General features: G+C 39.9%; 1 protein-coding gene across 1 annotated transcript in view; it reads right to left on the bottom strand.

Moving 5' to 3' along the window:
• Positions 1–7,459: 7,459 nt before the first annotated feature.
• Positions 7,460–27,310, bottom strand: part of apobec2a (apolipoprotein B mRNA editing enzyme, catalytic polypeptide-like 2a) — a 34,367-nt gene continuing 14,516 nt past the window's right edge. Inside the window, exons 2-3 of the mRNA XM_039749239.1 lie at positions 9,657–10,192; positions 7,460–8,421 (exon numbers count right to left, since the gene is read on the bottom strand). Coding sequence (XP_039605173.1) covers positions 9,664–10,192 — 529 coding nt within the window. The 3' untranslated portion in view covers positions 7,460–8,421; positions 9,657–9,663. The remainder of the gene's footprint in view (positions 8,422–9,656; positions 10,193–27,310) is intronic.

The raw sequence follows: 27,310 nt of genomic DNA, 5'->3' as shown, positions 1-27,310 counted from the left end.
GAAAACGGAATTGCTATCGCTTATCGATGGGAACCCGGATGTTTTTTCGGCTACACCTGGCCGGACAACGATTGCAGAACACAAGATTGTCACTCCGCCCGGTGTGACTATACAGGTGCCCCTGTATCGTCTACCAGACACAACAAGGAAAGTGATACACATATTGATTTTAGGCGTTTCAATAAGATTTCCAAGCTTGCTGTGTACCCAATGCCACGTGTGGACGAGCCGTTAGAAAAGCTTGGGCAGGCTTCATATATCTCCACCTTTGATCTCACAAAGGGTTATTGGCAGGTCCTCTTGGAGGAGTCTAGTTGTGAGAAAGCCACATTCGCCACTCCAGACAGGTTGTTTGAATTTATGGTACTCCCTTTTGGTCTCCATGGTGCACTGCTTTTGATGGACCACATCCTGACCCCATTCTGCGTACGTGTGAGCCCATCTTGACAATGTGGTCATTTTCAGTAATGACTGGAAATCTCATCTCGTCCACCTTTGGGCGGTTCTTGACAGTTTGCGGCTGGTGGAGTTGGCAGCCAGCCCTAAGAAGTGCAAGCTGGGTATGTCAGAAACCCACTATCTGGGATATTCCATGGGGAAGGGTTTGCTCAGGTCTCAAATGAACAAGATGCGGGAGGTGCTTGCATATCCCCGCCCCAAAACACATGGCTAGCCTGTGGAATATTACAGGTGGTTCATTCTCAGTTTTGCACATCGGGCCGCGCCCGAACGGACTTGAAAAGGGCAGAACGAGTGCCTGTTAGAGAGCTTTTGTGGACCTGAAAAATGCTTTATCATCATTCCCGGTTCTGCATAATCCTGACTTTTCAAAGGAATTTATTCTGCAAACAAATGCTAGCGCTTCGGTTTAGGAGTGGTGCTCTCAAAATGTTTTGAGGGGGAAGAACATCCTATCACGTTTCTCAGCAGAAAGCTACTACCCAGGAAACGTAATTACTCAACTATTGAAAAGGAGTACTTGGAGATTAAGTGGACAGTGGAGGCCCTCCGTTACTATCTCTGGGGACGACAGTTTATCCTGGTGACTGACCATGGCCCACTACAATGGCTATACAGACAGAAGGATATGAACGCCCGGCTCACACGGTGGTCTATTAGTTTGCAGACATTTGCTTTAGATCTTTGCCACCATCCCAGGGCTGCACACACCAATACGGACATTCTCTTCCGACTGGCTGAGCCTGGCTTGGACGGTCACTTTGCCCACACCGGTGTGGAAAAAGCTGAGTGGGTAGATGTAAGGTTTCTAAACTCTTTTGGGGACGACACACCGAAAAGTGTCACAAAGTGCGATCGCCACGTCTATGGAAGACAGCCTATCGATTGCTGGGGCAACCACGGCCTCCCAGTGCTGGAACAGTTCGCTGCGAAAACAAATCTGAAAAGATTGCGGTCACATCAGGTCTTCTTGGCTACTTTTGTACAAGCTTTGTACACCCTGATTTGGGTAGTGTATCACATTCTTCCTGTCAGATCCTGTGAAGGTCCATTAGATTGGATGGGAAACACCTTTAAACTGACATCTTTGTATCTCTCCACAGATTTTCTATGAGGTGTAAATCTGGGCCTTGCCTGGGTCACTTAACGGTAGTCAGAGATTTGTCCTGAAATCACTCTAGCATTGTCTGAACTGTACAGTTTGGGTCATTATTGTGCTGATATGTGAACTGCAACCCCAGGCTGAGGTCATGGACTCTCTGCAGCGGGCTTTTTTCAAGGTCCTCTTTGTATTTGTTTTTATCCTTCCCTCAATTCTGGCTAGTCCCCCTGTCCCGACCACTGAAAATTACACCCATAACATGATGTTCGTACCACAATGCTTCAGTATATGTATGGTATGAGGCAGGTGATAAGTAGTGGCCGGTCTTCGCCAAACATAGCGTTTTGGACTTATACCCAAAGAGTTCAATTTTTGTTCCATCTGACCTGAGAATCTTTTCCTTCGTGCTCTCAGAGTTCTTTAAATACCATTCAGCAAACTCCAAACAGGCTGTATTATGCACTTGATTGATGGGAATGCTGCTGAGATGACCCTTCTTCCGATAAGTTCTCCCATCTCAGCAGAGTATTTCTGAATCTGTTAAAGTGACTGTTTGGTTCTTGGTCACCTGCCTGACCAAAGTCCCTGTTTGCCTAGTTAATCAGTTTGGTCAGATTGTTGGTTACAAACTTCTTTCTTTTCACATATATTGAGGCCACTGTGCTCCTGGGAACACTCAAACCTTTAGAAATGGTTGTATTCCACTGCCCTGATGTATGCCTCCCCACAATTTTATCTCAGACATCTGCAGAGAGTTCTTTGAACTTCATGGCTTGGTTTTTGTCCCAACATGCAATGTGAATTGTGGAACCTTATAAACACAGGTCTTTGTGTCTTTCTAAATGATGGCTAATCAGTTCACTTTGCCACAGGTGGACTCCAATCAAGTGCTAGACACACTTCAAGGAGAAGTGAAGTAAACAGGATGTAGCCAACCACAATTTGGAGTGCCATACCCAACAAGAACTTATAGACATTAAACATACAAGATTTTGATTTTTAATAAATTTGCAAACCTTTTTGCACACATGCTTTCACTTTTTTTATTTTGGGATATTGAGTGTAGATTGATGGGCAAGAATGGCCAAGCCTTTTAAAATTAACTCTACAAGACAGTGCAGAAAGTGAAGTACCGTATATACTCATGTACAAGTCAGGACTTGAAACCTGAAAAATCGATCATAAAATCAGACCCCAACTTTTACGCCCATTCAAAAATGCGACACATTTATTTTTTTTTACATCTTTATTTTTTCTTCTGATCGAGCACTCCATCATGGATAAGTGATGCTCTTACGATAAAGGTATGAGGGTATGAGATACAAAAACACAAAACAGTACAAACGCCGTCTTCGGAATAGTTTGAGTATTACCGTGTGGTCACGTAGACACAATACATAGAAATAAAAGGCCGTGTGCTCTGTGTTTACTCTCTCAGGTGGTCATTAGCATATCATAATCTCTTGGACCAATAGCGTGAGTTTTCCACATTTGACTTATGCAACCAACATTATAAAATACTGGAAATTGTACGGTAAAATCAAGCCCCAACTTATCCATGGGAGAACTTATATGCGAGTATATACGGTAGTCTGAAAACTTTCTGAATTCTCTATGCATACTTATCTACAAAGTAAAACTGTTGCATAAAGGAGTACAGCAATCCCTCGCTATATCACGCTTCGACTTTCGCGGCTTCACTCTCGTGAATTTTATATGTAAGCATATCTAAATATATAACATGGATTTTTCGATGGTTCGCGAATTTCTGCGGACAGTGGGTCTTTTTATTTCTGGTACATGCTTTCTCAGTTGGTTTGCCCAGTTGATTTCATACTAGGGACGCTATTGGCGGATGGCTGAGAAGCTACCCAATCAGGACACGCGGTTAAGTTCCTGTGTGCTGATTGGCTCAGTGACGGAGCACCAAATTCAATTCCGCTGCATTAACCAGGAAATCTCATCTTGCTCATTCAGCATCAACGTGTTTCGCTGTGTAAAGAGTTAAGTTTTGTGCTCTTTTGTGTTTATCTTTGTACATAGTCAAGCTCTTCATTATGGCTCCAAAACTATCTGCTCTTGCTACTGCTTCAGGGGCCGTGCCCAAGCTTCAATGGAAGATGCTAACGATTGCCGAAAAGGTAAAAGTTTTGGATGTGTTGAAGGAAGGGAACACCATTACGGCATCAATGAGTCAATGGTTCTTTTTATTTAAAAAGGAGAAAAAGAATATAAGATCTACAGCCGCAGTGTCCTTTAACCAGGGCACAAAACGAGTTGTAAGTGGATGTAATAAGGCGGTAGTCCGGATGTAATCTGCTTTAGGGATTTGGATTGAAGACTGTCGGAAGAAGAACAACGGCGGTGCTACACAATTGACTGAAGAGGCTCCTTTAGAAGAGCTGTAACGCTCTCCTTTGTTATGCAGTAAAATGAAACTCATCGTTGTCGGACAAGTCGTCGTGTCATAATTAATTTTCTATGTACAGTACTTAGTACATGTACATATGTTTAGTGTCACTGTACACACATTTTACTGTATGCAATTTTTCTTGCATTGTACGTATTTATTGATGGTGGCCTGTCTATCGTAATGGATGTAACATACGTGATATCGGAGACGCTTGATATCTTTAAAATAATATTTAGGTTTTACTGTATATAAGCAGTGTGCTTACATACATAATTTCAACAAATCTTACCTAATATCTAAAAGAATACAAAGGGTTTATGCTGTATAACTGTGCGGGAAATGTTTTTAAGAGTGTGGGAGAGTTTATAAGGGCTTAAAATATATAAAAATAACCATATGAACATATGGCTTTTACTTTGCGGATTTTCACCTTTCGCGGGGGGTTCTGGAACGCAACCCCCACGATCAAGGAGGGATCACTGAAGATTCTTATTTTGTGCTCAAGATGTTATTGAAATAAAGATCAATTAAATTCTTCCAGATTGTTTGACAGTAAAAACACTGTCTATTATTGCAGGTGTGTTGAGATGGCAGGGGTTTCCTCTTCATCTATTAATTTTCTGGGTTGCCCTAATTCAATATGGGGTCATGGAAAGGCAGAGCCTCTCAATATCAGGTGCAAGATAGGAACCAGTCCTGGTCAGTGTACCAGTCCATTGCAGACCACAGTCTTTCACATACCACATACCTCTTTTGGCATCAAGGAGGAGAACTGAAGTACCCAAATAAAAACCCATGAAGACATATGGAATTTATACCAAACCTACGCACATTCAGCGGGCAACCATTTTTAGCTTTTGTCCCCTTAAGCTTTGAGGCACAAGAGTGACACCTATAAAGGGTACATGTGTGAGGTTACATGTCCATGGAGTACAGTCTTTGTGCTACAGATCTTAGGACAATTGGGAAATGGGGGTTCTGTTTGGAAACAACATTTGCAAACCTGGTGTCTCCTTTTTTTGTCCATTTCCTCTGAGAATCATTATTTCCCAAAGTGAGCTGCTCCTAATTAAATTGTCCTGCATAATGGGGAAAATTCCATGGCTGTGGTCTCTTAGTTAGTAAAGTTCTCTTTCCTTTAGTCACCCAGGGTTTTTGTTAGCCCTATGCTGGCTTTGGCCTATCCTTTGATCTACAGGAGCGTCCATCACTCCCACACTCAGTGTCATTCACGCTTGGAGACTTTAAAGACACATGTCTTTGGTCTCTGGAAAGAAAAACCATGTACACTCCACACTGAAAGTCAATAGGCCTGGATTTGAAGCCTGGGTCGCTGAAGTTTCAGGTTGCTGCAATAACCACTGTGTCACCATGTTGCCCTTTTTCACACTATTATTAATTTTTTTTGTCTTAGTTAACAAAATACTAGTAGCAGTTTACAAGTGTTGCCAAGCTGTTATGGTCAATCACTGTCAGTCACACCAGTTGTTTCAGCTGTGACAGATGATGTGCTTTTTCTCCACACCCCCATGTTACAAAACAATCAAGACATAATAATGGATGGAAACAAAACATTGAGGCACCTGTTTCTAATTCAAATAACAGTCATGCCAGCATTGTTATTTCTCAACTACTGTTTCTATTGTCATCAAACTATAATACTTTGTAAAACTTTAGTACCTGTTCAACATTTAGACGTCTTTGTCCAAAGGCTGCATACATGTTGTTGACTGTACCTTTTACCTCAAAAGACCTGTTTTATTTCAATAATTCCTTTATTTATATAGTGTGTATTGTATGACAGTGGTTCTCAATCTGTGGGTCGGGCCCCCCTAGGGGGCGCAAAGTAACAAAAAGGGGGGCGCGAAGATGTGAAAATAAGAAAACAAGAATCGAAAATATGAAAAATACATCTATTGAAACCAAAAACAAATTAACTTAAACTACATTCTGATACTAGAAAAATAAATATAGAGTTAGATAAATGTCAATAAAAGTAAGTAATAAAATATGCATCTATGATATATCATTAATTAAAAAAGAACAAATTGGTATTAGTAGGCTCCTTTCAAAAAAAACATGTATGGCGCGATTCAAACTGTTATGAAAACCTGGGTCGCAAATACTTAAAGGTTGTGAAACGCTGTTGTCTGAAAGCAGATATTTGGGATGTGGAAGGAGATTGGAGTACCTGGAAAAAACGTAGTTAGTCAGTATACAAGCTCACACTGACTCCCAGCCAGGCCAGCATGTGCCTAACTAGCACCAGGAATTTTGTTTCACATAAGGTAACATTCTCAAATCCACTTGAGCCAATCTGGGGTCATGCCCAACAACATGGGTACAAAGTGGAAACCTAGACTGGATTTGGTACTCGTTCATGGCAGGGCCTGCTCACATTCATCAGTATACTAACTTGGTATTACCAATTAGCATATACTATTATCACTATATTGGAAAGTCCAGAAAGTATAATATCAGCTACACGGTACTGGGAATGGGCTGGAGATAAACATCTAGAATGACTACTCAAGCTCAAAATCGTTAATTCGGTATTGTGTTGTTATATGGGGCGGCAGGGGGGATTTGGGGGTAATGCGTATCCTGACTGCATTGAACAAAGTCAGTGATCAGCAGTGTTAGGACACCAGTCCAATATGAGGTCCTAAAACCCGCATTGGGCAATTTTAGTGCAACCAATTACCGTAACATGTATGTCTGTAGAATGTAGGAGGATAACTGAATTATGGGGATGGGGAGAACTGTCATTCTCATTTGGACCAGTTTCAAGTAAATAAAGTGTTTGTGCTTGTGTAGAAAGTAGCAGGGTGGCATGGTGGCACAGTGGGTAGCTCCGCTGCCTCGTAGTGAGGAGACCCGGGTTCACTTCCCAGGTCCTCCCTGCATGGAGTTTGCATGTTCTCCACGTATCTGCATGGGTTTCCTCCCACAGTCCAAAGACATGCAGGTTAAGTGCATTGGCGAGTCTAAATTGTCCCTAGTGTGTGCTTGGTGTGAGTGTGTGCCCTGCGGTGGGCTGGCACCCTGCCCGGGGTTTGTTTCCTGCCTTGCGCCCTGTGTTGGCTGGGATTGGCTCCAGCAGACCCCCGTGACCCTGTAGTTAGGATATAGCGGGTTGGATACTGGATGGATAGAACGTAGCAAACCGATCTACACGTATCAGAGATTGTTATATCAGACATTCGAGATGGCAACCGAACAATCCTAAAGAGCCAGACAAAAATGTTTAAAAATGATATTACTCAAAAAGCCCCTTTTCCTTTTCTTTGCCAACAGACTTTTCTTTATTTTCTACAAAAGCAGCCACTGAGAGTGCAGCTTGTCCGTATATAAGATTACCAACAGGATCACACTGTAATGATATCACATTCTGACAATTAGGCCTCATAGCCAGAAAGTCTACAAACAGTGGTGATGTTATAACTAGACAATACAACATTTAAAAAAACAAGCACAAAAACAACTCTAAGATTTCCTTTTAATTCCTGATAAGAACGTGGAAACTCAACAACGACAGAAAATCGGTGGCAAATCTGAACCTGTGTATTCTGAATTTGTGAGGCAGCAGTGTCAATCACTACTCCATCAATATTTCAGTTACTGAGCTATTCATTCTGAATGAACTACAAATGATTTTTGAGGTTACCATCACCCTTTTTATAGCTGGAAACTCAGAAACTGGATTGTGTAGTCCTTTTTATTGTCATAGAAACACAAAAATGTCATCCTTTTCATTTCTGTAGACACAGATAGGAAGAGGTTATACTTTTCTTGTTATAAACAATTTGAAAATGTTGCCTTTTTTCTTGGTACATTAACAAAAACCAATGAAAATGTACTTTTTAGGCGTGGACACACAAAGGAAAAAAATGTCATTTATTAGCTTTAACATAAAAACATCGCTTTATATTGCTAAAGACTTGATTCTAGCAAAATAGGTCACTTTTAGGTCACAAGCCTCATTTACAATTTAATGTCCTGCATGCTTCACAGTCCTGAAGCATGAGTGCCTTAAAATATGTTATACAGAAGGGTTTACAGGAACACGATGGCCTGTGCAAGGCATGTCTGACTGAAAAAAAACATTGAATCGTCCCTTCACTGGTAAACTGTCATGATTTGCAGGTGGCACACACCCTGAAAACTCAAAAATAGAGGTGTACGATATAAGACACTTTGGATGAGGCCATCTGTAAAATAGTAAATACACGTAGTATAGAGGAGGCGCTGACTTGTGGCACAAGAAAGACCGAGCCATGATGAACATAAATGGATGACAGAGCTGGCTGGTAGCTTGTATCCCATCTGTGAGACAGTCACATTAACAGGGGCCGAGTCCGAAAAATGGCACAGTGCTGCTTTTGCGTTTCTTTTCCATTTCAGTGGGTTGTGGGGTCAGAGGTCACTGAAGGTCTGGGATCAATCACTGTTGTAGGAAAGACAAAGAGAAAAGTTGAGTTCATAATAAATAAGCTGTGTTTTCATGATATCGAGCAATACATTTATTATTATGGTTTCTCTTTATTTGGCAGATGCCTTTATCCAAGGCTGCTTAGAAAATACATACACATACAACACATTATACAGCTGAGACAAAATACAGTTTCACTAAACTAACTTTTTGCAAAAAGCAAAACTCACTACACTGAATTTTAGTGGAGGTTTTAAAGGGTGAAAACAAAGAATACTGTCTTGCTAAAGACTTGTTCACACTTCCATGTTGACCTCTCACATCAGTAAAATCAATTCTGCTTATGCCTCTCGTTCTCATCAGCACAGAGGAGCACAATGTGCCTGTTAAAAGTGTGACATGCTGCGTATTTTAAACACAAAGTCACACTAAAATGCACTATCATTCACGTTACTGTGTTTTCTCCACAGGAAGAAGTCTCCCTCCTAGGAAACGTTGGTTTCCCATGTAATGGAACTGGATGAACATGTAGAAAATGAGACATGCAGGTTAGTGATGCTGAATTGGCCCTGGTGTGTGTGTGTGCGTGTGTGTGTGTGTGTCTTAATCCTGTGACGGACTGGCTCCACCCGTCTAGGCTCCAATTGAGCAAGCATTCCATATGCTGAAGTGAAAACCTAAGGGGACAAGCCCCCAAAGTAAGCAGGAGCTTAAGATGGCTGCATTAGAGTCTTAGCAGAACAACAATGAATCACCAGAGAATCACCAGAGAAAAGACCCTCAGCACTTGCTGGTGTGTATGAATCATAGACCAGTCATTGCATACAAAGGATATGTGACCAAGAACTAAATATGCCATTGCTATATCCCGAACATTATGGTACCCTGAAATGGGGGGCACCATGTAGAAAAAGTGTTGTCATTTCTGCATGGTGTGACCACAATATATGCAAATACCCCTAACCGAAAGTGTAAAGTGCAATTTAATGGATTGTTTAATTTTAAAAAAAATTTTAAACTGTAGAGCAAAGGAGTAAATCATGGAAAAATGTGTCTTTTGTCCCAAACATTATGGAGGACACTGTACCAGTAGGCATTTTGTGTCTCTTTAGAACCCTGATGGTCATGTGCTCAAAACTGTCCTTTCATGTCAGTTATTTGTGTCTTGTTCATATCTGTGATATATCAGGCAGTACTTGAGTGACAAGATGCCCAGGTGTTTCCTGGTGAGGCCACCAAAATTTACTTACATCTTGTTTAATGTAAGATCTCGTCGAGTATCTTTTCATGATACTCATAGTTCTCCTGCACATCTTCCCAGGGAGTAAAGGTCTGCCCCTCAGATTCCACAAATGTGTTCCAAGTGTAGACGAAGTCAGAAGGCTTCATAATCTTTAGTTTGCAGCCTGATGCCTTTAGCAACCGAAGCCCCTCTTGAATCTCTGGTTCTTCCCACAAGAAGAGTCGGGCTACCATAATGGTAAGACGCATGTTTTTCCGGCTTTTTAAGGCTTCAGCAATCTTGGCAGCGCAGGCAGAACAGGGGCTGGAGGACATATACCAGGTGACGTGGTAGCGGATCTCTGGATTGCATTCTGGTAGTATATCTCTGAAGAAGGCCTCTTCAGCATGCATTGAGATGTGCTCATCTTCCAGGTAGCCCTGAAAAGTCTCCACCTCTGCGCCATGAACTTCAACTGAGTAGCACAGGAAGGTCTTGTTGCGCCCAGACGAGTACTCCACATTTTTAAATTGAAATTTGAAAAAAAAGGGTGACAATCGATCACTAGAGAGAGAGAGGGAGAGAGAAAGCAGAATCATATGTATCAGTCAATTAAGTATTAATGAAGCTGGGGTTCAACTCAGGTGTCTCCTCATTACCTTCTTCATTAATGAAGGCACAGTGTCGTAATAAAGTTGTGGGTCAAAGTTCAATAACAGACAACAGTTGACTTTATCGATGACTTAACCTTGGCCTATACAAAAAAAGTTTTGTCATATATTGAGTAAGCCTCCTGATCCCAAATGTATTTGATTGCAGGCAGGTGGGAAGGATTGCATTTTATGGCAAGTGGCACATTAATACAGTGGTCACTGTATACATTTTACATGTTGTCCCTGTGTTTAGATGATAACATCCCAAACCCAAAAATATGTAATTCATGTTAAGTGGTGACTTTAAATTCACCTCATATGAGAAAGAAAACACTGGGAGTTGATACTGATACACCCAGTGTTCCTTTCCTCCTTGCAGGTGTTAGGCATTGTAACAGAATAGGCTGATTCAGAAGATTAATGGAAACCACACAGACTAGCGCTACTGAAAACAATCCATGGAGTGGTAACAGCTTTTTGTTGCACTCAGGCTTTGTAATCATTGGTTATAACTCAATGTTTAAACCTAAATTCTGCACACAAGTCAGCAAATGAACTGAATTGTAGTGTGAAAGTGGAGTACACCAGAAGGTAGTCATGTTCTACTGTTGAGCTGATATTGAACTGAAAGCATTGGTGTGAGCGAGACTATGAATAAGAAGCTCTTCTGCAAGGCTGTTTTACTTACACCCCACAGGAGTTGACTGTAATGGAATACTAACATGTTTTTGGGAGATGTCATGCATGGTCATATTTATTTTTGCCAGGCCCCATGTCAGTACTCAAAACTATCTTAATATGTGTTGCTTTGATTGTTCGTTGCCTGCCTCAGACTGACATCATGCTCCCACTTGCACCAGTTGTTTCTGGAGCACACTCTAACCAGCAGAGTATACAGGTACTAAAACAGATGGATGTTTCAGCAATGGACATGAGCTGAGTGTATGTATTAAATATGCTAGATGGATTTTGGCATTCAGTAGGTGTAAATATGGAACAGAGGAATCTTAAATTTATTAAACTACTAGGGGGCTCTGCCTCCTGCTCACTTTGTTTGCCAACCCCCGTGCAGGCAGTCCGCGCTAGTCACTGCTGCTTGCGATGAATCGTGCTTTGATTTTGGATAAACACTGTGAAGGACAGCCGAGTCCCATGCCCGGCAGGGACGCCCCTGCTGCTTATGTTCCAGGGGAGCCGCCATGGGCAGTCCAATACCTTCCCCGGGACGCTTGGTGGCAGCCTCCCTGGCCGACGGTGATTCCCCAACCACCCGCAGGGCCCCATGGGAGATGGAGTCCCCCACAGCTTGGTTGGGGCCTAGGGTGTCCGCTAGGGGGCGCTGTCTGCTTCCCACAGCCCGGCTGGACGAGTCTTCAGCCCCACCCGGAAGTGCAATTAGGACCAGGTGGTTAATCACCTGGAACGCTTCCGGGTGGGCTATAAAAGGGCCCAGCCACCACCACTCGAGGAGCCAGGGTCGGGAGGAGGAGGACTACGCTTGTGGAGGAGTGGTGGTAGAGGAAGAAGAGTGTGTTGTGCTTTGGGACTGTGTATTGCCTGTGGGTCACGGGGAAGACGTGTGCCCACGGGTGAAGAAAGAAATAAAGTGTTGGTGTTTTCATACGTGCCTCAGTGTCTTTCTGTGTCGGGTCAGGCGCCTATATAGCGCCTTTGTTACAACACAAATATCAACTCTGTCTTTGATATCTCCGTCTTTCAAAACTATTATCGTTGGCACATGTTAGTTTATTATATATGTAAGCGTCATCTTTCGGATTCATGTTGAAATTCAGGAAAACTTCTTTGTCCGTGTTTTTCAGATAAATTTTGGGTAAAGTGCACTGCTTTTCGGCATATGGATTTGTATCCATTATTGGCTGTAGAATTTCTAATACATCCGATTGTTTAACTCTTTCAATTCTATGCTGCATTGCTTCTCAATGATCATACATATAAACCTAACCAAATTGTGGTTTCTTTGGTATTATACTTTTAGTAGCTTTAGTTGTTGCGGGACCACAAATACTCATAGCATATGGTCCTGAATCATGTAAATCTAAGTTTTAAGCATTGAATGATGCAAACGTGAACAGATTATTGTAGTTTTGGATAATTTGCTTGTAGTATTTGTGGATTTCACTTTCACCAAATAACAAATCTTTTATTTCTTGTGGATACGCCTCTTCATTGGGAAGAAACACCACTTTTCCCTGATGGCAACATGAATTAGATGATCTGCAAGTCTCTGACTTAAACTTTAAAGCTGAACAATATCCACATACTTCTCTCATGCCACCAATGTCCATATATTCAATCTCTTTTAGCTGTTCCGTTATTTCACCAAGTAATAATTTCAATTTGTTTGCACTAATACAATCTTTACTATCAGTTTTCTGAGACTTTTGAATTTTAGTACTTTCATAATCTCTAACCTGCTCTGCATGTGTATCACGCCAACGTTTTTGAACCTCTTTATGACGTTCTACTTTGTCTTCTACTTTTTGTCTTTTATTTCTGCCCCCGCTTGGACCTGTTAGGTTTTCAATACCACTTGGTCCGGGCTGATTATAACTTTCCTTTTTTTCCGAACTTACACTTAGATTATTATGAATTCTTTTCTCTCCAATGCTTTTGGGCCTTTTTTCGACCCGCTGCCCTTTCTTCTTTGCTTAGTCATTGACATTTCATCTAGAATGAATAAAATTATTGTCCAGAAAAGGACTACAGTAAAGGAAAGGAATAGATTGTTTGTCTTGTATTAAAATGAGGAAAACGTAAAAATTTATAAGAGCTGAGCGCACAGGAACTGTGTCTGACAATAGCATTCACATGAATGAGAGTTGAGTGGACCGTTAGCGTGGTTAAATCTCTTGGCACAAAGTCTCGTCTCGCAGTACTTGAAATTATCTCTCTGAAAAAGTCTCGTCTCGTCCCCGGATTTTTTTTTATATAATACAGAGATGTCTTTGTGTGTAAGCATTGGATATAAATAAGATTTTGGGTTGAGATATGTTTTTTTAAAGGAGTATTCTACCCAAGAATTATGTAATTTGTATCTGTTACTCACCTTTCACTATTTGTAGTGATTGCTAAGAAAAAAAATAGAGGTGGCACTTTCGCTAACATTCTCTTCCCCTTTTCTCCCCTGCAGCTCAGAGAATCTATCCAGTGAGGGTGCTTAGGCCCATCTTCATATATATGCAGTGATCCTTCCTCAATCGCGGGGGTTGCGTTCCAGAACCCCCCGCGCAAGGTGAAATTCCGTGAAGTAAAAACCATATGTTTGTATTGTTATTTTTATATTGTCACCCTTGGGTCACAGATTTGCACAGAAACACAGGAGGTTGTAGAGACAAGGACTTTAAAACACTGCAAACAAATATTTGTCTCTTTTTCAAAAGTTTAAACTGTGCTCCATGACAAGACAGAGATGACAGTTCCGTCTCACAATTAAAAGAATTCAAACATATCTTCCTCTTCAAACTAGTGCGCGTCAGGAGCAGAGAATGTCAGAGAGAGAGAGAGACAGAGAGAGAAAAGCAAACAATCAAAAATCAATAGGTGCTTTTAAGTATGCGAAGCACCACCCGACAAAGCAGCTGCAAGGAAGGGAGCAATGTGAAGGTAGTCTTTCAGCATTTTTTAGAGGAGCGTCCGTATCCTCTAGGCTAGTGTGCGAACAGCCCCTCAGCTCACACCCCCTCCGTCAGGAGCAGAGAATGTCAGAGAGAGAGAGACAGAGAGAGAAAAGCAAACATTCAAAAATCAATACGTGCGGTTAGGGCTTTTAAGTATGCAAAGCATCGCGCGGGAAGCATATCGTATATCATTGAGGAGTTTTATTTAATACATAATATGTGCTCTGATTGGGTAGCTTCTGCCAATAGCGTCCCCTGTATGAAATCAACCGGACAAACCAACTCAGGAAGCATGTACCATAAATTAAAAGACCCATTGTCCACAGAAATCCGCGAAGCAGCGAAAAATCTGTGATATATATTTAGATATGCTTACATATAAAATCCGCGATGGAGTGAAGCCACAAAAGTCGAAGCGCGATATAGCGAGGGATCACTGTACATATGTACATATGTACAAAATTCTTTATACAATGGGCTTCAATAGTGAACGGATCTTACCGAAAGCAAACACTATCAAAACATTAATTAACAAAATGTCAAAATACTCAATGTTGCATAATCCCAATGTTAGTTATCCAGTCATAATCGCACAATATTCCAGACACTTTAATTTTTTTGTTACAGTTTTGTTAAATACACTAATTTCAGAAGATTATCTCATGTAAGACAGTTCAAACTAAATCTTGCTTTTGAAATGAAATCCCACCACCCCTTAATTACTGGACAGGAGTCCTGTTTTCAGTTCAAAAGCTCATTCTTGTTTGAAAATACTTGTTGTCATGCATGAAGCAATTTTCCAGAAAAGATGCTAATTGTTGCCACAGTTATTATATCTTTTAGTGTCACTTTTACCTTTGAGTTCATTTCATTTTCATTCACAAGAAGTGGATTATTTAACAACATTGTAGTAAAAATACATGCATTCAGGATATTGTGAGCATACAACTGGATGACTTGACGTGGATTATGTAACACAAGTATCATGAGACTTCTCTGTTTGACTTTTGTTTTCTCCATTCTGGATGAAATACATGAGATAAAAATTTTATCTTGGCCATCATTACAAACTACGTGGAATATGTAACATATCAAAAAATGTATACTTTTTGGGTTGCCTATTCATTTAAACTTCGCATCACAGCACTCCAACTTCAATATGACCACAAATATGCCATTTCTGAGAGACCTGATTTTTATTTTGTACTTTTCTATAGGATGAGAAATCAAAATTATATACAACCCTGCTACAGTAAATCAGGTAGCAATGCTTTGTCTGAATTGTTGCACTGGGATACACTATGTTTGTACTTGGAAAGAAAGTCACGTGAAATTAGCGCAGAAAAAACTCTTATTTCTCTTTTGCCCTGTACCATGTAAATACAGTTTTAAGATTGCTTGCTTTTATCGTAAGTAAGGGGCTGTTAACAATGAAGTGTGCAATGGACAGTGCACATGGGCAGGCATCCCAGCTGGGATGGAGCATTGCTAATTAATTGGACAGGATGCCAGTTCAGATATGCCACAAGGAACAGGGAAACGATTGTCATGTTTCACCCAGAAGAGAGGCAGAAGATGCCAGTGTGACAGTGGGTACTCTGGTGTCCCGACTGGGGCACCCGTCCATGTGTGCAGTCCATCACAGGTGCAGGTAGAAGAGCACTCAGCAGCTAATTCAGTTCCATTTGCCCCTGTGAGTGTTTGCCATATTACAGCTGTTGTAACATACTGTATATTTAGAAAGAAATCTGAAAAAATAAATTAAGTTCAAATTTGTAACAGTAGTAATCTACTGTGGTCTGTTTTTTGAGAAACGGAAAATCCAAGGTGATGGGTGAACAAGTAAGGTTAAAAACATGAATTGACAAGAAATTCATAAAGGATACAGAATATCATTTTCCTTCCATTCTTGGTTTGCACTTGTTTTGTACAATTCAGGTGTACACAGCCCTGTATCATTGGAAACAAAGCAGGAACCAACTTTGGATAGGCCACCAGTCCATCTCAGGACCCACTGAGTGCACCGCATATCAAGGTAAAATGCTCTATAAATATAAAAGTATCAACAGTCTCTTACAGTAAGATCCCTAATAGTAGGCCAGTGTCAAATTAATCATCTTGCTGAAACTAAGGCTTAATTTGATGTCATTGTGCCAGCTCAAGCAGCTTGGTAACTGCACAAAATGTTTGGTAAACAGTAGGCCATCAGACCTTGCAGCTGTGGAGCATGTCAGCCATCTGGAGAAGCCAGCGTTCTAGGGAAGTGACAAGTCAAGCTGGAAAACAGCCACAGACGCTGTACTTTGAGCTCAGGGCTTTTACAGACGTGGTGCTGACATACGGCCGCTTTCAAGTTGGAATTTATTTAGAACTGATAAGATGTAATGTGGTCTTGTGCAGCAACAGGTACTAATTTGGGGCTCCTCCTCTGCTGAAACGTGCTTTAAGAGTCTAGCTAATCTGGACTGGAGCTGATGATCTTTTCTTAACTTAAAGTTGTCTTGTTTGGTTGTGGATCTCAATCTTAAGATTTTTAAGTGAGGACAACTTAAAAAATGTCTTTCAGTAGCTTGTGCCTTGTTATATGAAAAATAAAGAGCTGCACACCCATTACTAAGAGCCCACCTAGCTTCTCCAAAATGTTTATGCCATCAAAACTAAATGAAGACCTCAGCTAAATTTATGAGGCCCAGTTCTGACCATTTTGGTGGCGCCTTTTGGAATTAACATGACTTCAAACTAGGTACCCACAATATAAGATTTTATGCTATACTAAAAACACAACAATATATTATAACTTCTTCGAGCCTTTTGCTGAAAGGAAAACAGTAGTTGTAGAGTTCTACATTTCAGAGTGGGAGAGGCCAGAAATTGCAAAGTCGATGGACCTGAGTAAAGGCCAGGTGGGAGAGTCATAATTGTGATGTCAAGTGAAGAAATGAATTACCAGTGCAGAAGTACCATTAAAACAGATTATGTCTGTGGTGTGTCATAACTTATTACTTATTATAGAAACCTACAAGGAATGTTTGCAATTGACTTACAAAACGCAAAGTAAACTGGTACACATGTCGTAAATGTAGGAAGGACGGTAACTGTGTGTGTGTGAACTGTTAACATTTGAATTCGATGATGGCTTATAGCGCTGAACTGACCTCTCTGTACTATTCTGCCTGTTCTGGATTACAAAAGAAACAGCACAATAGAGCAACGTGGAGACTGGCAAGATGGGGAAAAAAAAAAAAACAAGTGGTCACCAATTACAAGCGCAAGATGTTATGCGAATGAATATGAATAATATGAATAATGTTGCATCTGTGCCACAATGTTTTCCGAAATGTACTATACAGGTCAAAAAATGAATAATTCTAAATATCATATACTGTATACGTATGTCTCTGTTTTGTTTTGTTTTTTGACATCATAGACCATAAGGCGCGTACTAATTCAGCGTGAGCAGGAACACTCAATAAAACTGAATAAAAAAAATCAAGTGACGGTGAGGTACGAATAAGTCAGATTCACCAGAATTTGTGTGTCAGTTTTTATCTCTCCATATCAGAGAATGTCCAGTTCCATTGCCTGAACACACCACTCACATCTACAGTTATTCACAGTTTCAAATAAAAACTAACAGCATCAGATCCCTGGGTGGGGGGGCAGTAGTATGTATTATGATTGTGACTGAGAAAATAAAAGTAAAAAAAAAACAGTAACTTTTACAAGTCCTATAAATGTACGCGGTCTGTTACAGACGCAAACCAAATGTATGTGTGTACTGTATAATATTAACAACTAGCAAAATACCTACGCTTCGCAGCAGCGAAGTACTGCCTTAAAATTTTTATTAAGAAGAAAATTAAACCTTTTTAAACTGAGGGAAAATATACCAATATTTATTTGTTAAGGATCTCTTTGTATACCACATTTTGAATTTGGCCCTCCGGTTGTAACATGACCAAGCTTACTCTTGAGCATGCAACGTACAGTGGGCCATGTGAACAGTAGTCTTGTTTCAAATCTCACAACTTGGATTGCTGCTGTCATAATCGGTTTGAGTTTCATGGTTTGTTTCAATTACAACAGTATTTGCAGGACTTGTGTTGAAGTGACATTCGGCATCTGTCAAGCATTGTAAGCATACAACCGGCTTCATCGATAACTTCACATCCAGCTTTTAAGAGTTTAAACATTCATAAACATCAAAGTGTCCACTACTCAAATCATCACCTGTCAATCTAAGATGTTTAAGAGGGATTGGCAGTTGTCGAAAGGTGTAAAATATTTGGCCATTTCGGTACACTTGAAAGCGACAACCGAACAATTCAGCGGCAGCCATCAACTCACATGCAGAACCATAGGTGAAGGACTTAAGCATTTCATTCTTCTAGTGCTCCTGTGTAGTATAATTATCTCCTGTACCGTCATCAGTCCACACCTTGAACCTGTCCCAGTCATTCAATACATAAGACACAATGTTCCTCCGGATATCAAGAGTGAGCCTGATATGGCCGTGCAATATGTAACACAGAGAATGGAAAAGGTAGGTGCCATCTCCGGGCATGGAAACCACTCGGTAAGTGACAGTTCTTTGATCAATGGTGATCACTTCGATAGACATGTTAATGGGGGTATGGTTGGAATGGGTGCCTGAACAATGTAAAGTAAGCCTAAAATACCTAAACAATAACTATAATCGTAATAAACGAACAATAAAACAGCAGGGAAGCCGTGGATTAAATAAAAAGGCTGTAGTTATCAGCAGGGAGACGTGAATCCCGTGGCGAAGCAAGGAAGGGAATGTAGAGACCGGAGCGACGGCCGGCCTTATATAGGCAGGCAGCCAACAACGTGGGAAGCGTTGGGATGGGGGACCCAACGCCACCTCACACGGTGACCGAGCTGCAGGCTATGGGCGTATATATGTACGTAAGTAGGATTCAGTTAGCGTTGGGAACCCGCATACCAAATTTCTTGAAGATGGGCCCATAAGTAACAAAGACTGTTGAAAAGTTCAATATGGCAGCCGACAGTGGCATCATACAACCAAAATAAGTACCAAATTTCAGCCTTCTACCTATACGGGAATTTGGAGAATTAGTGACGTTGGAATGTTCAATATGGCGGCTGACAGTGGCATCATACCACCGAAATAAGTACGTACATTGGTTTCGGTTAGCGCATTGAAGCCACCTACCAAATTTCATGAAGATGGGGCCATAAATAAAAAAGTTCAACATGGCGGAAGTTGTCGACCGTTATGACCGTTACACGTAGAATTTCGAAATGAAACCTGCTTAACTTTTGTAAGTAAGCTGTTAGGAATGAGCATGCCAAATTTCAGCCTTCTATCTACACGGGAAGTTGGAGAATTAGTTACGTTGGAAAGTTCAATATGGCGGCCGACAGTGGCGTCATACCACCGAAATAAGTACGTACATCGGTTTCGGTTAGCGCAGGGAAGCCGCCTACCAAATTTCGTGAAGATGGGGCCGTAAATAAGAAAGTTCAACATGGCGGATGTTGTCGACCATTATCGACCGTTATGACCGTTACGTATAGAATTTCGAAATGAAACCTGCTTAACTTTTGTAAGTAAGCTGTAAGGAATAAGCCTGCCAAATTTCAGCCTTTTACCTACACGGGAACTTGGAGAATTAGTGATGAGTGAGTGAGTGAGTGAGTGAGTGAGTGAGTGAGTGAGTGAGTGAGTGAGAGCAGCTCACTATTGAAAATGGCAAATATAGGAGGCAGTCGGGATCGAACTGGGGACTCTTGATTACAAGTCAGCAAATCTTAATCATAGAAACTGTTGTCTTTTCCTTGAACCTTTTGTGAAAGTGTTTATTTGATCTTTGGACTTTAGACTTCACACATTATACAGTTTATGCCAACATTTTGTCATTTACTACTAAAATATGAAAAATGTTTCTGTTTTAAAAATGTGTTTGCACAGATTATTGCAGAAACAGAACATACATGAAATGCATGTGTTCCAAATAACAATCTATTATTTCCACTCTAATACTCCAACATTTCACTCCCAGATAATCGAGGCATGAGCTGGGAGAACTTTGTGCACGTTCTGCGGCTGTGGGGGGATGGAATAGCAGGCTGCTTGCTGCTTGTCTTTATTGGCACTTTTACAGGACAAAAGACGCTGGTGGAGAGGTGCGAATGGATTTAAGGTGGGCCAGATCTATGACTTTTTTGTAGGCTCTGGTAATTCTAATGTTACAACTGTGTCCTGTCTGTCTGTGTCCGGGTTGGCTTTCACTATATAGATATACACAGTGTATATTTATATATAATTTTATATATATGTATATATATTTATATATGAGTATTTGCACTTGATCACCCAGACACCATTGGTAATGTGCGAGGCCAGACTATTAAAATCACCTAGCCACCTAACAATGATTCCTGCCAAAACTAACAGTAGTACAAATCTCTTTCACCATCTCAAACACTGACGCGGAATTCAGTACAAACAGTCCATGAAACACATTATTGGACACCCTTCCTCTTGCACTGGCAAACACCAGCCTGTCATCTTGAAACAAACTTCTTTTTCTCATTGTGTATTTTTCCTAAAAGACCATGTAAAGTGAAGAGAAATTACTACCACTGTAGCTTATCATATTGCAGAGGACATGGTCCCCATCAGTATTGCTTAAAATGATAAATCCTGAATAGGAGTTGCCCCATGTCATGTATGTGTGTTGGGAGGAGCACCTTCCAGACTCATGAGAGGTATGGTTCCCCCTCTGAAAGGTTATTTAGTGTCAGTGGCAATATTGTCTTTTGCTAAAGGACACCCTTGTGTTCTTGTTGCAAAACTTATAAGAGCATTTTCTTTACATTTTCAGGCACTTTAGGGTATTGATTCAAGTTGTTGTTCATTCTGGTTTGAGTTATTTAATCCTAGCAATTTGTTTTAATTAAGACAGTTAATCTGAAATCATTGAACAGGGAAACAAAGCCACATAGTTGTTCATTGTCTTATGTTGAATACAGGTATTAATTGAAGGTTTTATTCAACAAGTCAAATTTTTTTAAATATTTGTTTTAATTTTCAGTCAGTTACAGTGGGGGATATAAGTATGGAATGCATCAGCAGTTTTATTTTCAGTAAATATATTTCCAATGAGGCTATTCACATGAAATTCTCACCAGACATTGGTATTAGCTGAAGTAATCTATAAATATAAAGGATTCACAACATTAAAGGCCATAAATAAAGGTATGTGTAATAAAGTGGAATGACACAGCACCCTGTATTGTCAGCTCGTATTTTTTCCTTAAATAGGACTAAGGTATTGAGTTTATTTTTATTTTTAGATTTGCTGTGATTTTATGTTAAGATCAACAGAGATACAATACTTAAGCAAAAGTACTTTTTATGTTTGTCATTTGGAAAATATTAGAACAATCTGGCCATTAAGCTCTTCAGAGCTTAATTCTTCTAAGGTAACATCAAGTCGAGTTTTGACAGTCCCTAAAGGTCTACTGTCTACCACACTATTTGGTCACTTATTCCATGTGTCTATAGTTCTTTATGTAAAGACAAACATCCTAATGTTTGTATGAAATGTACCCTTAATAAGCTCACAACTGTGTCCCCGTGTTCATCTTGATCTCATTTTAAAGTATGAGTTTCCATCCACTGGATTCATTTCCTTCATAACTTTAAACACTTCAATAATGTCTCCTCTTAATCCCCCTTTGCTTCAACCGAAAAGGCCTAGCTCTTTTAATTTTTCATTATAATTTATCCACTGGAATCAGCCTAGTCACTCTTCTCTGGACCTTTTCTTGTGCTGCTATGCCCTTTTTGTAGCCAAAACTGCACCCAGTACTCCAGATGAGGCCTCACCAGAGTTTTATAAAGCTTGAGCAGAACTTCCTTGGCTTGTACTCAACACATCAAGGCGCTATATAACCTGACACTCTGTTAGCTTTCTGTCTGGAGGATAATAGTGACAAGTCCAGTACGACTTCTGAGTCCTTCTCAGAAGGTGTACTTTTGATTTTCAGAGCCCCCATTGTGTATTCAAACCTTACACTTTATTTATTTTTTATTTTACTTTATTGATTTTATTGTAATCATTCCATACAAATAGATCAATTTTTACAAAAAATAGGATTGAAAACAAATCAACACCCACCCCTAAGAAAGAGAGCATGGGCAACTGAGTAGAACTTAAAGCTAGCAGCCGTCTGGAGTTTTTTTGTTTTTTCTGTCCCCCCTGGCCATTGAACCTTACTCTTATTCGATGTTAATGTTGATTTATTTTGTTTTATAATTGTGTCTTTCATTTTTCTATTCTTTAATATGTAAAGCACTTTGAGCTACTGTTTGTATGAAAATGTGCTATATAAATAAATGTTGTTGTTGTTGTTGTTGTAGTAAAAATAAATAAATTGAAGAGTTTATGGAGAAGAAAAAGAAATGGGAAGAGATTGATGTTAGGTAGAATGCCTAGATAGATAGATAGATAGATAGATAGATAGATAGATAGATAGATAGATAGATATGAAATGCACTATATTATAGATAGATAGATAGATAGATAGATAGATAGATAGATAGATAGATAGATAGATAGATAGATAGATAGATAGATAGATAGATACTTTATTAATCCCAAGGGGAAATTCAAAAAAATAAGGAACCACACCGGCGTGGGCATTTCTTCTCAGTGCTTTAAGTTGACTGCTTGAATAGGCGAGTCTCAGAGTGTAAAAATCCATGTCAAGTATTAAAAATAGTAAAAGTGTCCAGGGAGCGATTCCACATAAAAGAAAGTGGTAGAAGTGATCAATGAATAGAGAAAAAAAATTAAATAAAGGTAAAAAGATAAAGTCATACACAGAGCTGCTGGAATGGCTGCCACTCTCGACGGCGCCGGAAATATTGTCTTGTGGCCTCAGAACCCCTGCAGATTTTATTTTTTCTCCAGCCGTCTGGAGGTTTTTTTTTTCTCTCCCCCCTGGCCATCGGACCTTACTTTTATTCTATGTTAATTAGTGTTTCCTAATTTTAATTATTCATTTTGTCTTCTTTATCTTTCTTCATCAAGTACTTTGAACTACATTGTTTATATGAAAATGTGCTATATAAATAAATGTTATTGTTGTTGTTGTTATTCTAAAATGTTATTTATCAGATCCTGCCAGGTTTTGAAAAAGTTCTGCACAGAACCTCTAAGTGAGAATTTGATTTTTTCCAATTTCAAATATTATAAAACATCTGTTACCCACTGACTTAAAAAGGGAGAGTTAGGATTCTTCCAGTTGAGCAAAATAAGTCTACATGCCAATAGTGAAGTAAAGGCAATCACAGTTTGTTTGTCCTTCTCCACTTTAAACCCTCTGTGAGCCCACCTAACACAGCTGTTAATGGTTTGGAATGGAATTGTGACACCAAGGCTGTCTGAAAGGAAATTAAAAATTTTGTCCAGAATGATGTTAATCTGACGCAGGTCCAAAACATGTGACCCAGTGAGGCTGGGACTTGATTGCAGTGTTCTCAGATTGGACTTTGCCCTGGAAACATTTTGGACAATTTTAAACAAGACAGATATGTTCAATATATAATGTTGAGTTGAATAATTGTATGCTTTGCACAAATGGAGCTCGAATGAATTCTCTGCATTGCTACCTTCCACTCCTTTTCTGATATGTTGAGGGAGAGATCCTTTTCCCACTGTACTCTAGGATTTTTGAAAGTGAGGGACTGTAAAATAATTTTATATGTTGCAGAAATTCTGTCTGAGTCCTCGGAACTGAGCAATATTTTTTCCAGTATAGAGGAAGGTGGGAGATGAGGAAAATTGGCAGGTTCTGTTTAACAAAGTTTCTAATTTGAAGATAGTGAAAGAAATATGTTGCAGGAAAATTACATTTGGAAGTTAATTGTTCATAAGATGCAAAGATGTTGTCTATATAAAGATCTCTAACCAATTTCATCCCAAATGTTTTCCAGATATTAAAAACTGCATATGTTTGCGAGGGTTGAAAAAGGTGGTTCTCGTGCAGAGGTGCCACAGATAAAAGATTCTCTATCTTAAAATGCTTCCTACATTGGTTCCATATTCTGAATGAGTGAAGCACTATTGGGTTATTAGTACATTAGCGATAACTTGCATTTATAAGGGCACAAAGCAGGGAATATAAAGAAGTACTGCATGATTTTATTTCTATTGTGCACCAAGCCTGTGTATGTTCTTCTGTTTGTGTCCAGGTTTTTATATGTTGTATGTTTGCGGCCCAGTAATAAAACTGAAAGTTAGGTAGAGCCATGCCACCTTCTGCCTTAGATCTTTGTAGGGTCACTCTTTGGGATGTTTTTTAGTTCCAAATACATGATGTTATGGTTGAATCTAATTGTTTAAAAAATGATTTATTAATGTATATTGGAATGTTTTTCAATAAAAAGAGAAACTAACACTTTCACTTCCTAGATGTAATACTTTACATTTACTGACATTAAATTTCATCTGCCACACATCTGCTCAAGCCTGTATGCTGTTCAAGTCCCTTTGTAATGATTCAGCAGATTCTAGATTATCTGTCAATCCATCTAGCTTGGTATCATGTGCAATCTTAACAAGCATGTTATTTATATTCTTATCTAAATCATTTATCTATATTAAAAACAGCAGTGGCCCTTTAGTGACCCCTGCTGGACACCACTCTTAACATCGGCCAATTCTGATGAGGCTCCTTCACCATAACCCTCTGCTTCCTGTGTTTGAACCAATTCTACACCCATTTAAAAACAACACCCTGAACTCCCACTTCTTTTAGTTTGATGCCCAACCTCTCATGTGGCATCTTATCAAATGCTTTGTGAAAGTCAACATAAATAATATGTGCTCCACTTTGACCACATCCTTTTGTTGTTTCCTTATAGAATTTCAGCATTCTGTTAAAAAGCTACCTTCCTCTTTTGAACCCATGCTGACTATTTCATAAAACTGCTGTTCTTCTCATATGTTGATCAATCTTATCCTTAGTAATTCTTTCCATTAATTTACCTGTGATGCACGTTAAGCTTACTGGCTCATAGTTGCTTGGATCTTCCCAGTCAACCATTTTTTAATAACAGAATTTCCTAAAATGTGCGTCAAGGGTTTATATGTATACTCACTAATCTCCTTGAGGATAAATGCTATTCTTGGTGAATTGTTTGATTTCAGCCTATTTAAGCCAAGCAGCACTTCTCCCTCTGCAATTTCCAAATCCCTCAGTACCTCCTTAGTAGTCCCTTTTGGGAGGTTATCCAATTCCTCAGAAAAATGCAAGTTTAGAGCATGTGCTGTTTCACTGTATTTTTTAATTCCCCATTACTGTTCCTGATGAACATCACCTCCTCCTTGACTGTTCTTTTATTACTAAGATACTAAAAGAATCTCATTGGGTCATCTTTTGCCTTATCTGCATTATTCTTCTCTAACTGCCATTTAACTTCATTAATGTCCTTCTTAATGGTTGTCCTCATATTCTTATACGTCCTACAATTTGGAGTTACCGTATATACCCGCAGATAAGTTCTGCCACGGATAAGTCGGGAGTTGATTTTAACATACTATATCATTTCTGGTATTTTAGAATGTCGGATGTATAAGTTGAATGCAGGAAACTCACGCTATTGGTCCAAGAGATTGTGATATGCCACCGCCCACAGCCTTTGTTTTCTATGTATAGTGCCTACGTGACCACACGGTGATACCCAAACTATTCCAAAGTGACGTTTGTACTGTTTTGTGTTTTTGTATCTCATACCCTCATACCTTTATCGGAAGAGCATCACTTATCTACGATGAGCGTTCGATCAGAAGAAAATATGAAGCTGGTTTTAAAAGAAAAGTCATTGAAGTAGTGAAAGAAATTGGTAAGTGCGCCTGAGAAACTAGTGTGAAATTGGAGGAAGGAAGAAGATGTAAAACAAAAAAATGTAAGCGTCGCATTTTTGAACGGGCTCATAAGTTGGGGTCTGATTTTATGATCGATTTTTTGGGTTTCAAGACCCGACTGTATACAGTATTAGTCTTAAATGTCTTATACAGCTGTTGTTTCCTTTGCTTCTTCTCGGAAGAAATACTGATGTGAAAAATAAAAGCTTTGCTCCTTCTGACACTGTCCAGTTTATAAATTAAATTTATACCACAGTATTTTAGAGAAAATAAAATAGAGATATTGTGACGAATGGAGGCCGGCACCATTACACGGCCAGGATTCCTCCAAAATAGAAGGACAGGGGAGAGGACTTCCGAAAGGGCGCTATCTCCCCTGAACTGTTATTTGGCAGCCCCTCTGGATTGTAATGGTGCCTTGGATTCTCGCAGGACTATGTGGGAGTTACTGTTTGCTGCCACAGCCCTGTTGGGATGCCGCAAGGGGGAGCTGTGAGAACTGTGGGAGTTGTAAGAGCCCTACTTTGGGCTTCAGGCACACCTGGGAGCAATTCCAGACCTCCCTAATGAGCCACCTGGAATGCTCCCAGGTGTGGCTTATAGAGGAACCAGCCGCCTCCCAGAAAAGGCCAGAGTCGGAGGACAGCGCTTATGACGGTCGCCTGTGAAGGAGAAAGGAGGCTGCAAAGCTCTGGAGGAAAAGGACAGAGTTTCACTGTACTTGTGACTGTTGGAATCAGTCCTTGGAGACTGCTCTGGATCTGGCTGCCTTCTCCTCTTTCTTTTTGTTGGACTGAGCTGGTGCTGTCGCCTATTGGTGTCGGGTTGGGGCGGTAGGTGCGTCTCTGGTCTCCACAATTAATATTGAATATTGCCACATGATCTAAAAATACCAGGATATATAGCATTTAAGCCATATTGCCCAGCCCTGCGCTAATGTCTCCCAAGCAGTTGCTAGCAGACAAGAAACGGTCAGACTACAATAATGAGGAGAACAACTCACAAACTTGGTACATTTGCAGGTCACACCATGCATAACTGCAACAGTAAAGGCTATGATGTCCAATTAAAAAATAAAAAAAGAACAATAATATAACACTCACAAAAATAACACAAAAAGGCACAAAAGGGCACACAACATACTGCACATGTGTGCTAGGATATAATAAAGAATTAATGTTGATTATTTTGTTGTTGTTTTTGTTTGTATTTTTACTTTTGGGAATTTATTTCATGTAATCCTTTCCCTTTGTTGTCCATGTCTTATTTTGGTTTAACTGGACAGGAGTGCAGTTGTTTTGCACCTTCATGCTTATGTTTTTTTTTTTTTATCAGTATGCTGCTGCTGGAGTGTGTGAATTTCCCCTTGAGATTAATAAAGTATCTATCTATCTATCTATCTATCTATCTATCTATCTATCTATCTATCTATCTATCTATCTATCTATCTATCTATCTATCATGTAT

The sequence above is a fragment of the Polypterus senegalus genome, chromosome 3 (genome assembly GCF_016835505.1).
Source record: "Polypterus senegalus isolate Bchr_013 chromosome 3, ASM1683550v1, whole genome shotgun sequence".
NCBI classification, from domain to species: domain Eukaryota; kingdom Metazoa; phylum Chordata; class Cladistia; order Polypteriformes; family Polypteridae; genus Polypterus; species Polypterus senegalus.
Note: the sequence above shows the minus strand (reverse complement) of the source record. Positions and strands in the feature narration are given on the sequence as shown.